The following is a 17479-nucleotide window of genomic DNA, read 5'->3' as shown; positions in this document are numbered from 1 at the left end:
CTTGCCACTGAACTCGCCGCGAAAAACCGGAGCTCCCTCTTGGCTCTGCGTATTCGAGAAAGGCGTCTCCAGTTTCCAGACTTGTTTTAGAGCGAAAAACAGAGGCTCGTGACTCTGGGACTTCACCATTATTCATTAAGAGTTAGCACCTTTCCTTAACTCTCCCTTTTCTTTTTCCTTTTATTTCGACTGTTAATTCTTTCAAGTTCATTGTTTTCTTGAGAAATTTCTTAGCTTCATTCCTAGACCGAAACTTATTTGCATGGATCATTGGCTAAGTAGGAGTTTGAAATAAACAATGCTGGGTTTTGTTTCTTACGTGGGAATGAAGTGGGTTCTTGGAGGAAATAAGTGGGAAATTTTGTTCTTCTTCTAAATGACTGTGGATGTAAAGAGACTCTTCAACGAAAATGTCGTATTTGAATTTTTTGTTTTTCGCTCTTGTGGGTTTTCCCTTTTTTCGGAACCCCATATCCGATTAACTGTCTGTGGACTTATCAAGCCATGATGTAATTTTTGTTTGGTGGAGAGGGGAAGAATTTGTGTTTTTCGCCTCTTCTAATATGAAAGATGTTATGCATTGAAGGATCTCTCAAAAAGCTGGTCGAGGCTTCACATGAAAGCCGTGGGAGGCTTTCTGTCGCCCGAGCATCTGAATGAGAAGTGCATTGTAGTTGGTATATGAAGCTGAACTTGGTGAGCCCTTGGAATCTTACTGTTTATTTATTTTGCTGCCTAATAATCTGGTTCAAAGGTTTCTTTTTAGCTTTTATGATTAAGCTTTTTTCAGCCTTTTGTGGGGGGAAAAAGAGACAATGCAAATGATCAGGCTTTGTCTCAAAGAATATATCTTTTCTTTATACTCGTCCTTCATCTGCCGCGGTTTTAACTTCTCTTGTGCTTATGTGGTGGATTTGATGATGTGTAAATTGCTTTGAAAAGAGATAGACTAAGAAGCACGAACACTTTAGTTTGACTAGTGTATCTATGTCCGACACGTGTCGAACACTTAAACACTCGGACGCTTATTGGACACATATCAAATACTTGTTAATACAACAAATGTGTTAAGACATGTAAAGAACACTTTTTAGTTGACTAAAAATACAGATATGACAATGACAATAGTAATAAATTTTGAGTGTACAATACATTAAACTAAGATTCTTAAACATATGAATGCATCAATCCATCTACTTTTGAATTTTCTTTGGGTATAAACACGATATATATATGTTTTAAAATGTATATTTTGATAAACTTGTCCTTGTTGTGTCATCGTTTAGATTTTTAGAAAAATGACGGGTCACCTTGTCGTGTCTGTATCTCATATCTGTATTTGTATTGCTGCTTCTTAGGTGATAGATGTAGATGATGTAATTTTCAAAATATATCTAATCACTTCACTGAATGCATCTTTGAAATTAAGGAAGTATTTCACGAAATTAGAGCACCATTTTTACCATCATTATTTGCTTGTCTAAAGTTTGATTTTCCACCTCTTTGTTTTGGGATAATTTCCTCTTGGGTTCTCTTTCTCTTCTTTATCTTAATCCTAACAATCATTCTCACATTATTTGGTAGGTCTTTTTCGTCTCTGTGTTTCAGTAGAAGGCAGAGAAAGATGAGCAGGAAGGTAAAAGCCTGTACAGAATGCACCCAAAGATGCTTACATATTCATAGAAAGACTGGGAATTTATCATCTGTTACGTCATTCTTCAAAGTGATGTTTGGAGATCACTTTTCTGAAGTTTTGGTATGAAAATATTTCCAAAATTGTCTTCAACTTTCTTAATTTTGCTATTTATTTACATCTTTGCTAGTTACATTCCTCGTCTGTTTAATCCAAAACGGTAGCTTGCTAATTTCTTGTGGCATTTTCCATTCTTTTCAAATATATTTAAAGAACAGTGCCTTGTTTAAGGTATTGAAGTTTTTGTTGCTACTGTATACCGAATGGCACCCCTGAGATCTTTCTTTTTGGAGAATCTCTGCCCCTATAACTTTTTCTGTGTATTGTTGACAGCGTTTATGAGTTTATTAAGTTCCCTTGACTAGTACAAGCTCTCAATTTGTTCCACGCAGATATATTTTTGCCACTGATGCTGTGTTGTGTGTTCTATTATTTTATTCTTTGATGATTACGTTCTCTTTTGCAGTACTTCCCGCCTATTTTTGCTGCTACAGTGTCAAGGTTGGTTAATAAAAATGTTGTTCTTGAGGATTCTCTTGGAGAACAATGGAACGTTACAATCTCTGATTGCGAAGGATCCCTTGCCTTTCAAGAAGGATGGAATGCTTTTTCATCAGAGCATGGCCTAGAAACTGGAGATTTTTTGATCTTCAATCACATTATGGACTTGCACTTCAATGTTAGTATCTACACTAAAACTGGTTGTGAAAAAATAGAGTTCCCTAAAAAGGGCAATATGAGGAAAAGAGCTAGTACTGGTCCTTTATTTGAGACAATAAATGAAGGTTTGACAAATCCGCAAGTTTCATACCCCTCTGTGGGTTCTGAATCCAATATGGCATTATCTCAAGACAAATGTCTCATGGCTGGTTCCCAAAACATGAATGTAAACTGGAACAAAAGGCCAAAGTACAGGAGGAATGATGAAGGGCGTGGACCTCTCTGTAAAACAGACGTCATTGATGATTCATATTGTTTCATCAACCAAAACAAGGATGTAGGACTGGAGGAAAACAGAAGCCCCTTACTTGACTTGTTTTTAATGGAAATGCAGATGGTCAATCCCTCCACCAAGGAGAATACCACAAAAAATGTTGGTGAGGATGAGTTAGATCCTAACTGTACTTCCACTTCAGCGACTGCTGCAAATGATGCAATCATTGTCACCCTAGCTAACGATGCTCCAATAGATATAAAAGGAGAGAGGGAAGCATTGCCTTTGGATACATGTGCTAACAAGATGATTGATAAAATTCAGTGTTTTGAGAAGGCTAACATAAAGATGAGCGTCTCTGACAACAATCCTTGCCATGACAAGACTATTGAGGTTCCTTTTATTTCAGCTGCAAAAAATTCTGATAGAGATGTTGAGCGTTTTTATGAAACACCATTAAAAATGGTAAAAGCCTGCCAGAATGTACCAGCAATATGCAATACACCATCAAGTGAGTACTGAAGTGATATGATACATTTCTGTTGTGATTTACATTTGAGGCCCCTTTTATGAGACCACTTCTACAACTAACTACGTGGTTAAATATTTCAGCAATTACAAGACACGATCTGGGGTCTAATGAGAAACGTAGTTCTTCCACCGAACATTGCCGTAGTGTAAAACAGGAGTACGCTCCAAATTCCTCAGAAGTTAGAAAATGTCTGTACAGTTTATTCTATATTATGGTTGCCCTTTATGGTGTATAATTGTCAAATACACGTCTCTGTATTGTTGTAACTTGAGCTTATTGTGAATGCTGTATTCAAACAGGGGACGTGGCAAACATCATTAAGAAGGAACCATTGGAAATTAAAACTGAAGTGAACAACTTTGGAGACTCCATTAAACAAATACGTAATTCAACTTAATTTATCACATTATTTACTTGCAGTTTGGTTCAGTATGTGTAATTGAGTTTTGTTTTTGCTTACAGTGGAGCCAAAAGTCATTAAGGAGGAGTACACTGAGATGTCTAATCAAAGTGGTAGAGATAATAATGATGACACTAATTATGAAGATCCGATCGAAACTCCAGCCCATATCTCCTGTATAGTAGCTAAAGATACTCTATCTTTTCTGGTACGCTACTGCCAACTCTCTGTTTGTTAATTATGTAAAATTTTATTCATATAGGTTTGTTAAAGGTCATATGGCATGTTTTTGTTTGATATTGATGAAGGGGACAACTTCATATTAGTTTATTTATTTATTTTATTCTGGATAAGAAACAAATTTCACTGATGATGAAATTTACAAAAGAAGGGCAATAAGCCTAAACAAAAGGAGTTACAAAAGATTTCTCCCAATGGTCAAAAGGGATGACAGAGAAGAATTATAGAACATTTGCACCAATTTCATAGGAGATTCATTACCATAACCATTTAGAATGCATATCGAAGTTTATTTCATTTGAGTGATAATCTCTTTACATATCTTCAATAAAAACATGTCTTTTGTTTAAAAAAAGCATTTAGAATTTGTAAGTTATTCCTGGCCTTTAAATGTTTTTGTGAATTGACGTTGAACACTTTTATCTTCTATCTTCTGTTATATAACCAACAGCTATGTGTGGTTGAGATTTTGGGAATTATATATAATAGAGAAAGGGGAAGTCCAGTACTATATTCTGTACTTAATCTGAAGTGAGATAAACTGTGGATAATAGTGAGACCCGTTCTTCTGACAATCTTGAAAAGCTCATTCATTTTCCTCATAAAATCACCTCCCTCGTCGAGAAGCGCATTAGATAGTTATCTAAACGGGTAGGTAAGCCATTGAGCAGACCTCACGGTTGCCCCAAGATAAGTAAATGCAAGAGCTTAAGTGAGATCAACGCATGCTCCTATGTAGACATATTGTGTGATGTCTGAGAGTACCAGTCACATATGAATGATGCATGGATTCATCTTCACATTTCGTATTTTCTACATGGTATGAGCTAATTACCTAATTGACTCTTTACCATTTCTTACTTTATTCTTCTACCAATAAAGGAACTGCCGACAAGTTTGCACTTATCATGTTCGAGAGGCCGAAGAAATCCAGAGAAGAAGAGGATAGTGCTTCTTCGGGATCCCAGAAAGAGATTGTGGCCAATTCTTTACCATGAGATGCCTAATGTTAAAGTTCTAACAAGTGGCTGGGAAGCCTTTCGCTCTGGAAATGAAATCCAATCTGGGGACGAGTGCTTGTTTCGCATTGAGGACGAGGTCGAGCGCATATTTGAAGTTAGTATTAGGAAATGTAAAAACTAGTTGTATCATATGATTCTAGTGCTCTTTTCATTTGGTTTCCTGCTCATATCTCTTGTTGAAAAAAAAAAGAAAAAGAAAAAAAGTACGAGTATTAGTCCCGAGACGATGGTGGAAAATCATGTTGTTGATTACCATATTTGCTTGGCATTCTCTCCATAAATAATTTTGTATGGAACTGGAATAGTTGTATTGTTTATTCAAATAGCACCATAAATACAATGCAATGACCTTCCAAAATGGACGTTTTGTGGGCATCAAAATCTTTTCATTTCTTTCAACACTGCTTCATCAATATCTCAGTATTTTTATTTTCAAATTTTTTAGTGACACAGGTTTGTTCCACAAATATGAGAACTAGTAGAGAGAGGTTGAGTTCCACAATCTCGATTCTAAATTTTGAACAAATCTGTATATTCAAATTCACTTAGCTAATCGGACTTGACTGAATTGTCATCGAGTTTTTTTATTTTATTAAAAAGTACAGAATTTGAAAATTTGTAGTGTATCTAACTTAAAGAATTTAAAACTTTTAAGTGCTGAATTATTTTAGCGAACTTTTAGTTTCTGTATTGGATTGTGTATTTATATTTCATGTTATCTAGATATTGTAAATAACAATTATATAAAATTTGTAGCATAAAACGTGTTTCTAAATTTATTAATAATATCTAAACTCAAGTCAAACTACTTATATTATTTATAAAATTTGATCAAACAAGTAGGACACATGCTTAAATCAAAATTCAGATTCTTAATTTACTACGAAACACTAAACTTATTGTCACATGCCCTAGTATGCTATATAGAGTTGTGGTCTGCAGCTAAGTAAGAGTTTGTAGAATGATTTTTCAAGTAGTTAATTTTATAAATATTTAAAAAGTCATTCCAAACAAAACAGAACTCAATATTTACATAATAAAAACTATAACCCAAAGAAAATAGCTAAAAATTTAAACACTGTTCACTAAAGATAATAAATTACAAGAGTGCACAGAAGATATCTTTCATTTTCTGCTTGTTCCTCCTAATATTTCACATCGGAGAAGGGGATTTTGATCGTACCCTTCGACAAATCTGAAGTAAAAGCAATGTTTTTTGGCTTGAACGTACTGTTTGCCGATTCTAGTGTTCGAGTGGCTTGGAGAGCCATTTCAGAATGGAGTTGGAGGCACGTCATAGCCATCTACAAACCAAATAGGCAATTGGTGAAAATGGGCATAGTGAATTTGTAAAATGGTGTCCTTGTGCAAATTAAATAGAGCACAAGAAATATGAAGGATGTAGAAAATGAAAGAGCTTGTAATGGAAGAGTGGAAGTAATTAGATATGGATCTTAGAACCTTGCATCCTCACTAGTACATGTTGAAAATCCAGTAAACAAGAAATGTCCTGGCTCTTGTATATGGATCTATCTATCTATATGAAAAAGTGTCTTTTTGACGGTAAAATGCAAAACATTTCTCACAATCAATGCTCTAACATTTGATTAAGAAGTACTCGTTCTTAAAAAAAAATTGCAATATTACCCTTGATCTTTCATAGATGTTTCAAAACTATCCTCGAAGTATAACTCCATTAGAATCTCCATTAGAATATTGGATGAAACTTGGAGCAGTGTTAGAGTCAATCATTTTAGGTTACAACCACACCATTTCAAGTCTCAATTTTTATTTAGTCTTCCAGCAGATTTCTACCCCAATGGCATATTTGAGACATTTATGGAAGGTCAGAGGTAATACTGTAACTTTTGTATGAATATAATTAGTTTGACCTTTTACTTTTACCAGCCTAATACAACATGAAAACTTAATGCATGATCTTCTGAGCTTTAACCTTAAAAATTCCTTACCATATAGCATTCTCTATCTGGGTCGGAGTCGGCTACATGAAGAGACCATGTGCGAACCCATTCAAGTCCTTCAGATATTTCAACATTTCCTTCGAGCAAGCTGGATACTATGTAAGAGGGATGTATTGCTACCAGTATGCATGAAGCTGCAAATAAAACAGCTCGCCTGACATATGCTTCCTTGTGATGGCATACCTCACTGCATAAAATGGAAGTTTTGCAATAAGGAAATCAATAACAAGCATGGAAGAATAAAAAGCATGGAAGATTTTTATACTTCTATTAGACTACCAATCATTTGGCAGTATAGTAGGAAGAGGAAATAAGAAGAGCGCACACGTTATCAGAGTGTGGTTGCTAGAGCTGGGACCCACAGTTAGTTAGTTGGAGCGAAGAGAGGTTTAAATAGTGAAAGGGAGGTCCACGAGTGGGTATGGGAGTTTTTAGGAGACGAGTGAGGAGGGTAATTCTTTCTTTGTTCTCCTTTCCCAATTACTTTCTGTTTAGGGATTGCTAATATATCAATCCTGTGTACTTGTTCTGATATTTTCAATGAATAAGATTCATCTCCATTCCAGAGTTCAATCAACTTCCTTGTGATTACTACATTAAACCATCAATCAACCCAAAAGCAAAAGCTTAAATTGACTGGGTTAATCTAATGATATCAATAGCTAACCTTATGTTGTAAACCATCTACCAATTCAACTAGTCGACTACACATTAGATAAATAAATACCTGGATCTTAACATATCTAAAAGAGGAGGGGCAAGTGCCGATGCTTCAGGATGCATGGTTGCACATTTCATGCACACACCAAGCATATATATGAGTTTTCCCAAGACAATGAAATCCCTATTCAACAAGTCCACTCCATGTCTTTTCTTATCGAAACCTTGCATAGCTGGAAGCATAAAGGCAGCCGCATGCCCTGGGAACTTATTATGAGACAACTCCATTTCATTATCTTGCATTTTAGCTGATTTCAGGCTCCAGCGTCTTGTCTTTCCTCTTTTGACATGACCAGGTTTTAAGGGTAGTTCTCGCTCATAACTATTTGACCAGTTCGGTAAGGTTCCTGTTCCTGATATCTCTTTCCAAGAACCAGCTCCAGGAGGCCCTTCACTACTTGGCAAGAACCATGGTTGAGTCTCGGCAGTGGTAGCTATGAGAGTCCTTGATTGATGTTTTGGCTTCGTAGTCTTCGCATTAGAAAGCTCCTGAGCTGCATCAGTCATGACATCAAGTATCATTATGCGCTGACTAGTATCCACATTGGGTGAATATAGTAGTTTATTGAGAATATTAAGAGATTCCACTGGACACATAACAATCAAGGCAACCAACGCCCTTTGCCTCTTGTCTTCAGTTGAATCTTCCTCTCCTTCAATAGCTATGTCAGAGCATCGAACTTGAACAAGAGTTCTTACAAGATCTGATGCTACATGTCTAAGTTCATCAGGTGATGCTCGGATGAGCTTTTCAGAAATATCAAGAGCTCTCTCAACCTGCAACAAAGATGGTCAATTAGATGTCAAGAAAAGAACTTTTATCATTTTATAAATATGACAAACCATAGGATCTCTCAAACAAAATACAGAATATTAAAATCTCACAAACACAACACCTAAGCTAATTTGACCAAAATAGGAAAGCATGATCCAACTCCTGGACATTAACCACCAAGAAACTTGAATGACTCACCCCTTCAACATCATCAGATTTACGGAGTGACCCAACTACATCGACCAACTGTGATAACTTTTTTTTAAGATCTGTGTCATCATCAGACAAATCATATGGCTGTAATGATGAGTCACTGGTGGAATCAGATATATCACTGTCATTATCCTCATTTTCATCCTCAGAAATAGATCCACAATTTAAGCTAGATGGATCAACAACCTCATCTGGATCAGCCAACTTAAACTCCCAAATTTTCTTATTTTTTCTTTGTATATGATCCCCAGTCTCCACTTTGGCAGCATGAGTAGCTTCCCTTTTCTGAACCAAAGTAGTAGAGGCTTTTATTTCTTTAGATTCAGTGTGTGCACCAATTGCACAATCTATAGTCCCTTTTCTATGAGTAGTTGACCCAAACTCCCAATCTATGGTGTCTCCCGTGCAATTATCATCAAGATACAGAGGATTGTTGGGGTCAATAACTTTAGAGAACACGAGAGCAACATTGCTAGCCATTTTCCGAATCCACTGGTTAGGATTCTCCAACCTACCTGAAAGTGAACGAAAACGTTACAAGAATAATTACACTTGCAAAAAAGGAAATCTATCAATACAACTAAAATTGGACTTACAAGTAACCCCTTGAAGAATTGAGTGCATAACGGTCTTAGTTTCATCAAGTTCCTCTTTAGACATTAACTCAAGAGAGAGACCAACCGCTGCAGATATATCTGATATGCAGTTAATGCAAATAAATTTCAACAAGTGCAACAAAATACGAGACCCTTTGGTGAAGCAGGAATATAGAGACTAATCAAATCATTTATTATCCACTTTCATTTTCACTGTAATAACGAATCATTGGTATAGGGCCTAGAAAGAATGGAAATGCGGATACAAGCTTGCTGCTCAATCGTGGCTGATTGAACAAACTCCTTTTTGGACCACACTTCTACCAGACGCTGCACGGTCATTAAGAGGCTGCTATTATTATTGCCTTTCTTGAGAAAATTGGCATCAGGCGGGCATTCAAGAATAGCAAACTGTAGAACCCAGCGCAGGCAATGAATGGGGAATACCTTCCAGACCAAAAATTTTTCAACGAAAATGGACCTACAAAAGTAGGTTAGAAATAATCAAAGTGCTCAGTTAGACCAAAATCAACAAGACCCCTCAGAGAACTGTTGTGCTTTTAAGAAGGAAAAAAAATACATTTTTAAGCACCCTTTGTTGGCTAGCTTAGTCAAATTTATAATTATTAGTTTGTTGCTTTTCCAAAAATTTGCAGTTAGGTCTTACGTGTAGACAGTTAATGACAGATTGGGACAAATCAATTCATTTAAATAAAGAGGTGAAATTCAACCACCTGTTGCAGGAAATAGAAACGAATACACTCCTAGTAATACATATCGAGAATGATATTACATGATACATAATATGGTACACATAATTAACTTGTAAAAACAATTGTCAAATGCATATCTGAAGACACATCTAATGTGATTCCTTTTTCCCCTTCTTTAAGTGAAGGAGGGTGGGGAAAACATGAATTGGATCTACGGATCTTGATAACTGACCTTACTGACATTCGTAATCTTAGACTACGATGAAACAGTAGCCAAAGCACCCAGTAGGCATCAACATCACTTTCACATGTAGCAGCTAGCTGATGTAAAAGCTGCTCAGAAAATCTTTCAACAGCATAATTATCTTTAATTGTTTCCATTATCTTCAACCAGAACTGGGAATTGGGGTTTGATTCAAATACATCAGCGACAGCTGAATGAATATTCAACATTACAACATCATGGACGTGCTTCACAATGCGTGGAAGTAATTCATTTAGTAACAAGTCTGCCAAAACAGAAAAACCAAATAATTTGGTTATTATATGTACCCTGTGTGATGAAATAAACTTAACAGAACATAAACGAATACCTGAAAGATGATTAAGTACACCGATTACACAAATACATAAACAGCATTGACAATCTAATTCCATTCCATTCTGGCGATTCTTAGCTATATTTAGTTTTCTCTAAAAGGAGATATACAAATTAACAGACAGATAATCCTAAAAATAATGGATTTTGGCAGCCTTTTAATTATGTAATGACACATAAGGGTTCACGCAAAGTTAGTATTTTATCAGTCATAAATGAAAATCAGCCTATTGCTTGGATATCAGGATTCACACAAGGTTAGAAGCATCATACAACCCTTAGAGTCAACACATCATACTATACTATGACATGAAACGTTGCTTATCACTTGTATGAAATTCCTACTACATTTGTGAATAATGAAGAACATGGCAACTATAAAAGAAAGATATAAAGAGAAGTGCAGAACACATCCCATTTCCTGTTTAGTTGATAGATTTATTGTCTCTAACAGTTGGATGGTGGCTTGGCTTGATAAAGAAAGTGCCAAAGGGCAGGCCCCTTATCACGGAATGAGGGATAGAAAAGCACCTCCCCCATCATCAAATAGCAACCTTGTTCTAGACCAAGAAAATTAACATCAAGAGCTTCCAAAATAAATAAAGCTTTAGACATATTAGCCTTATTTCCTTCTTATGTATAATAGTCTCCTTAAGTCTTAACTACTGGCACAAAGCTGATGTGCATCAATCAAACTAACAACCACAAAGGATCAAAGAGCGTTAAAGCAAGACAAATTAGCAACTTCATCTTCATTCTTATTGCTAATATGCCTAGGAAATGGTGGATGATTAAAAAAAATTAGAAAGAAAAAAAATTCCATTTTTGACTTCATATAGAAAAGAACTATAAAAAATAGGGACTTCCTAGCTGAAATCAAGAAGCATGAAGGCAACTTAGGCATAAATGGTTGAACAACTTTCAAACCAAGACTGACTCTTCATGAAATTATAATTTTTTATGAAATAAGCATTAGGGGAAAATGGAGGGAAAAAAAACCCTACTACTACGCATTAATCTTGCTAACCTGTAGATCCACGTCGACAAATGCGAGAAAATGTCTCCCCCACAAACATCATGGTGCCATCAAGTTCAATGTTAAAAGCTTTTGCTTCTACTAGAGAAAGGAATTGATTGGTAATCTGCTTGAAGAACGAGCTGAAGTCTATTGTAAAGAAAAACAGTAGATTGATAACACTCACTGAGAAAAGAGTGCAATGGTGGAAAATTTTCACAACTCTATTCAGAGAAAAATGCATAATATATCAGGCAAGCCCATTAAATATTAAAATGAGTAAATATTTATCCTCATATGAAACTTGTTTAACACATACAAATTCCCTAAACATAAGCTCCACCTCCACACACCAGGAAGTAGAGAGAAGGATACTGTGATGACAAGGAGTTGGATGCTCTTGGTTGTGCTTTATCAGGAACTGATGTAACAATTTGTGCAACCTTAGAAATGGCTGGTATGGTGCGTTCAGTCATAAAATTCTCATATTTGCAGGATTCCCCAAATTCTTTTGCAATCTGAAGCACCCCATCCTTGTCAAGCAAGCAAAGTACAATCAATCTGTCTTAATAGAAATGAGAAAAAGGTCAAGCATTAGCAGTGCAAGCCAAAGAAAACTCTCGTATTTTTTATAACGACCTGAATTCAGCACACAGTAAAAACCTAAGAAAAGAAATTCAGCCAAGGAGACAAAACTGAGCATTGGGAAGAACATAATCGAGGCTGCTAATGTTTTCAAGATTGGATGATGTGACTGGTTAATTCATTAAGCAATTGTTACCGAAACAAAAAAGGGAATATATCAATTTACACCATGAACTATAGAGGTGTATCAATTTAGACCTTGAACTATCGATTTAAACCCTAAACTTTGAGAGTTGTAACAATTTAAATCCCAAACTAATAATTGTATCAATTTAAACTCTAAACTTCTATAAGTGTGTCAATTTAAACCCTCCATTATGTTTTATTTGGATACACATATGAAAGTTGAGGGTTTAAACTGATATATTTAGTAAGTTCAGAGTTTAATTTGATACATTTGTGAAAGTTAGGATTTAAATTAATATGACCATTAGTTTGGAGTTTAAATTGATACGACCTCGAAGCTTAGGGTTTAAATTGAAATAATTATTCGTGCGGGGTTTAAATTAATACAACCACCATAGTGCAGAATTTAAATTGATATAACCCCATAGTTCAGGATGTAAATTGATATTTGCCTAACAAAAGATAATCAATTATCTTTGGATACGCTGGAAACGGAGGGGCAAATAACAGCGACTTTCACAAAGACTGCATAAAATTAGTGGCTGTTCCCCACCTTTCAGTATTTGAGCATACAGCTTTAACATCAGCTCCATCACTTGCATTCGGCTGCAGACAAGGAACAAGGTTCTGAACAACTTCAATGGCAGGTCCATCAACAAAGAAAGTATCATATAAGTGCATCTTCGCCAAAAAAGGGAAACATGCCAACCAACTGGATGCAAGCTCTGCACAGATGGGCAACGCATAACAAATACAGCTGTTAATTTCACGGTCATTTTGGGCAATAGATCAAAATGCTATGTCTAACCAGCCATTTCAGAACCTAAACTAAATAATTTAGGATTTAGAGGGTTAACTAGCAAATGAGTTCAGAGTATCTTTGTACAAATGAATTAATCAACAATTCCCTTCCAAGTTCCAACTACGGTAAGAAATACTTTTCCACCACTCATAAGCTAGGTATGAAATTATTTGTTTTTCTGGATGAGAAACAGTTTCATTGATAGTATGAAATTACAAAAGAAATGGTTGTCTGGAGGGCAGATCACAAAAGGCTTATCCAATTTGAAAGAAGGTTAGTATAGCGAGCATTTACAGCAAGTCGGCTAGTTACAAATTTATTTTGTTGATTTAATTTTCAATCGGACACGCTTCTCAAATTATAGACAACATTAAACAGAAGAGAAACTTAAACATACAATAATGAAGACTCCTTTGGTAAACACAGCATTCTTTTCCTAATTTCAATTCTTTCAACAAATATGAAAGCATGAACCTAAAGCAGAGTGGGAATCTTGCCCATATTCTCTTAAAAAGAAAAAAAAAATTCCAGAAGATCGTGGATCATTCTACATCTCTTACATCTCATTCTTCGTTCCATACTGTGAGTTCAAGAAATTGTCTATATTTTCATAGAAAAATAATAACAGTGCACGAGTGCCTAATCCACACAGCTGAAACTTAGTAATACCGTAATGGAACATAAAAACTAATTATATATAATAGATGACTAAAAAGACTAAACATTACCAAGTAATAAAACCCGGGACAATGCTGAGAATGCAGCTCCATTATAGAATGCATTCCAACACTCCAGCCTCTCACTTTTGGAAGGAAGCCTCAAACTGAGAATCTGTATGCACCACAAGCAGAAACCTTACTACCTGATGTATGGAAGATACCAATTCCCAAAAGAAATGCTGGCTTGATTATGAAGGTTTGATTCTATAAATTATAAGAACCTGGTCCCTGTAGCTCTCACCAACACACGCTGCAATTTTTAACGAATCAAACAAACAAATAACCAACAAATGGACTTCAAATGAGATTTTAGTGCAAAGTTTAGAAATTTTGCAGTGAAATTAAAAGGTACATAGAATGCGAGAGACTCAATATGGAAAGATGTGCAATCCTAACAATTCAACTAGCCTTAACCTCAGACCCGTGGATAACCGTTTGATTTTTTTTTTTTTTAATTTTTAGAAATTAAGCTTATAAACACCATTTTCATCCATTACTTTCTATTCTTTCTGTCCAAAGACTTGTTTTTGGAATTTGACTAGAAATTCAATATTTCTTTTAACAAATGTCAAAAACCATAATTGAAAAAATGGAGTGAAACAAAAATAACTATTAAAAATAAAAAAGCCACTAACTATAGGGTTTTTGGTTTTTAGTTTTTGAAAAATAAGCCTATAAACACTTATTTCACCCCTAAATCCCTAAATTCCATACTTGGTTATATACTGCCTATCAATGTTTTAAAGCCAAGCTTTGAAAACTAAAGAATGTAATTCTTAAAAGTTTGTTTTTGATTTTAAATTTGGCTAGTATTTAACTTTCACTCAACAAAGATGAAAACATTATAAAAAATTGACAGAAAATGGACTTAATTATCAAAAAAAAAAATAAAATTAAATGGTTATCAGCATGTTCATTGGAACTTAAATATTAATTGGATGAAAATTAGTGAGGTAATAGCTAAAAATAAAATGATTATCAAACGAGTCTCGCTGGATGATCTAGCATCAAACAGCAGCAGTGGAGCTAGGAGGGCAAGAAGACTTATTTGTAGCTCATAACCCACAAATATGAATGGCATAAATTATTCTTATCGCATTTCCTAACTATCATAACCAATTCGTCCGCAAAAAAGTGCAGGCTAAAGAGTTGAGACTGACCGGCGATTACAGACGCATCTACAGGGAAGAGAAGAACAGCTAAGGAATGAAGGGCAGATATGACTTGGTCGACATGCTTCGCATTCTTTATCTTTGAGATAACCTCCGCCACCTTCTCGACGACCATTGCCTCAAGCTCCCTCTTCTTCCCGCTGTCCTCCATGGCTAAAACTTCAACTTTCTGCAAATTTTGGTGCGAAACTCTTCTTCTCGAAGGAAAATAACAAAGATAACTATGAAACTACCAATTTACCCCAATTGATAATGGGCTCCATTTGATCGGCCCGTAACTGACCCAGCTCAGGCCCATTAGTGAAAGGTCCAAAACTCAAAACCTACGTTTCACCAACGCGACTTAGGCCCGGCCACCGGTCCGAAGAGGAAGTGGAAGACGGACCACCGGTGAGTCGCCATGGCCGCCGCTGCAACTTCATCTATCACGAATTTCTTCTCCTTCCTCTCCATCTCGAAATCATCACAAATACACCATAACTCCGTCTCTATAAACTTCCAGTCTCTTCCAAAGTCTAAACAGACCCGGTTGTTTGCCTCCAGGGGTAATGTTGCATCTTCTTCCCAAGAACCTAAGGGTGTTTCCTCACGCATTTTAAATTATAATGTTCTGATCACCGTGGGTGAGAACGAGTCTGAAGACCAGGTGGTGAATCGGTTTAGGACACAGGTCTTGAGAGCAGGAATTTTGCAGGAGTGTAAGAGGAGAAGATTTTTCGAAAATAGCCAGGCAAAGAGAAAGAGGAAAGCTAGGGAAGCTGCTAAGAGGAATCGCAAGAGGTTAGCTGATCTCATTTCTAAAGCAAAATCAGATGAGTTTTTCATGGCTGAATTTGGTTTCTGTGAGATTGTGTTGTTTTTAATCTTCTTTCTTCTTCACTATGGTTGAATGGTCTATTTTCTTTCATTTTCTTTGCAACCAAATAGTTGATTTCGATATCAACTTCTTAGTTGTCTCCCTCTTTCAAATGCTGAATACAAATCTTGGGGTTCCTTGATCCACGAGCATCACCACTGTTCTTCTTGATTTCATTTTCCCCTCTTCCTTTTTTAATCTTCCGTAACATTTTCTAGAACTCAGAAGCCAGCTTCAGATTGATCAATATCAATTCAAAGAATTAGTCTACTCAAAATTTCTTCCATTTTAGTGGGAAAGGGAAACAGGGGATAGTGAAGATTGTTCAATTACAGGTTGAAACTTGAGTAAAAGTTATCATAAAAAAGGGAAACTAGATGGTTGAAAATATCTGAAATTAGCTGTGAAGAAACAGCTTAAAGTGAAAGATGCTGCTTAGTTACAATACAAGGTGACCCATGATTGGTATTGAGGTTATTGGTACAGAAAGCCACTTCTATGATTAGTGAGAGTTTTTCAGCTCTAATTTGAATTGTCTAAATAATTCTGATGTAAGGAAGAAAATTTCTTATGATGCCCCATAAAATCATGTAAACTGGATTTCAATGTTATTCAGATCTGCTCCTCTTGCGGGTTGTGTTGCTTGCTGCAAACATCCCAAATTGTTGCGACTTGATTGAATCTGTCTTAACTCTCCTTGGGTTCTGTGTTTTAAAATAATGGAGAATGGAAAAAATGTAGATTATTTCATTCAGATTTTTGTGTTGCCATTTTTTAATGCAAGCAATGGTTTAAAGTATATGTGATTCTCCAACTGCAGAAGGTTTAGGAGGCCTCAGTCAACAACTGAGAAGCAGCCAGACAAGAAAACCCCTGAGAGTAAGAATAAAGATGAGGAAGATGACAACTGGGACTTTTACCAAGTAGACCTTCCATACAGTTCATAAAGGTCGCTCTGCCTTGAAAGAATGAAACTAATATCTGTAATGGATGAGAGGAATTATTAGATGTTTAGTGTATTTTACTTGATATTATTTAGTTTAGTTGGTAATTTAGAATTAGTTAGTAAATTGTCAAAGCTATAAATAGCTACTTTAGGTTGTAATGTGAAGCTTTTTAAATACCGTTTGGAAAATAGAATTGTTCTTAGAGAACTCTCTTTGAAATGAACTTCTTTTGTTTGGCTATGGACTTGGCATAATATCTCTATCTGTTTTCATTGAAGATTTATTCTGCTTAACTCAAATGGATGTTTTTCAATAGTCTCTCTACTAGTTTGAAATTGAACTGATCTAGTTAGCAAGGCAGGAGATCTATACTGAAAATGCAACAAGCAAGATGATTTTGTATATGAGTATCGATTTCAAAGCTTTGGTGTTTGCTGGAAAAAGATATCACAACTGAAGCAAAATGTGTTCATGTATAAAATAAGGTTTTATAATCCTTTTCAAATTTTCTAAATATTTATTTTAAGACATTTTCAATTAACCAAAAATTTTAAAAATATAGCAAGAATTAGATTTTATTAGTAATAATAATTGATAGACAATAAAATTAATAGAAACTAATAGAAATTTATCAGTATTTATTTTGTCATTTGCAGTATTTTTTTTTTATTTCTCTTTTACAACTTTCATACCATTCCTCATTCCTCGATCATTGTTCTAATCCACTTGATTTGTTTTTACCAATACGAGGCTCCTCCGCTCGTATTCTGACAATAACA

General features: G+C 35.5%; 3 protein-coding genes across 5 annotated transcripts; 2 read left to right on the top strand and 1 right to left on the bottom strand.

Annotated features, from left to right (window-relative positions):
• LOC103484129 (uncharacterized) lies at nt 1-5179 on the top strand. Of its 2 annotated transcripts, XM_008441084.3 has the most exons (8): nt 1-141; nt 587-696; nt 1585-1756; nt 2160-3138; nt 3240-3347; nt 3459-3542; nt 3622-3767; nt 4682-5179. In XM_008441084.3, the coding sequence occupies exons 3-8, from the start codon at nt 1625-1627 to the stop codon at nt 4940-4942; spliced, it is 1710 nt and encodes a 569-aa protein (XP_008439306.1). In that variant the 5' UTR covers nt 1-141; nt 587-696; nt 1585-1624; the 3' UTR covers nt 4943-5179. The 2 variants fall into 2 exon arrangements, with proteins under 2 accessions (XP_008439306.1, XP_008439313.1); XM_008441091.3 differs by lacking the exon at nt 587-696 and having other exon boundaries at nt 6-141.
• Nucleotides 5180-5783: 604 nt separating this feature from the next.
• On the bottom strand, nt 5784-15119 carry LOC103484153 (uncharacterized). Of its 2 annotated transcripts, XM_008441112.3 has the most exons (13): nt 14886-15119; nt 13947-13975; nt 13735-13837; nt 12758-12929; nt 11809-11994; nt 11446-11576; nt 10053-10329; nt 9374-9588; nt 9108-9206; nt 8497-9026; nt 7531-8300; nt 6792-6990; nt 5784-6125 (listed from the first exon to the last, which is right to left on the bottom strand). In XM_008441112.3, exons 1-13 carry the CDS (start codon nt 15046-15048, stop codon nt 5967-5969), a joined length of 3033 nt encoding a protein of 1010 aa, XP_008439334.1. In that variant the 5' UTR covers nt 15049-15119; the 3' UTR covers nt 5784-5966. The 2 variants fall into 2 exon arrangements, with proteins under 2 accessions (XP_008439334.1, XP_016899541.1); XM_017044052.2 differs by lacking the exon at nt 13947-13975 and having other exon boundaries at nt 14886-15035.
• Nucleotides 15120-15208: 89 nt separating this feature from the next.
• On the top strand, nt 15209-16940 carry LOC103484145 (30S ribosomal protein S21, chloroplastic-like). Its single transcript, XM_008441103.3, has 2 exons — nt 15209-15677; nt 16574-16940. The coding sequence occupies exons 1-2, from the start codon at nt 15298-15300 to the stop codon at nt 16698-16700; spliced, it is 507 nt and encodes a 168-aa protein (XP_008439325.1). The 5' UTR covers nt 15209-15297; the 3' UTR covers nt 16701-16940.
• The last annotated feature ends 539 nt before the right edge of the window (nt 16941-17479 follow it).

Source organism: Cucumis melo, chromosome 12, assembly GCF_025177605.1.
Source record: "Cucumis melo cultivar AY chromosome 12, USDA_Cmelo_AY_1.0, whole genome shotgun sequence".
In the NCBI taxonomy this organism is placed as follows: Eukaryota; Viridiplantae; Streptophyta; class Magnoliopsida; order Cucurbitales; family Cucurbitaceae; genus Cucumis; species Cucumis melo.
This window is presented reverse-complemented; position numbering and strand designations above follow the sequence as displayed.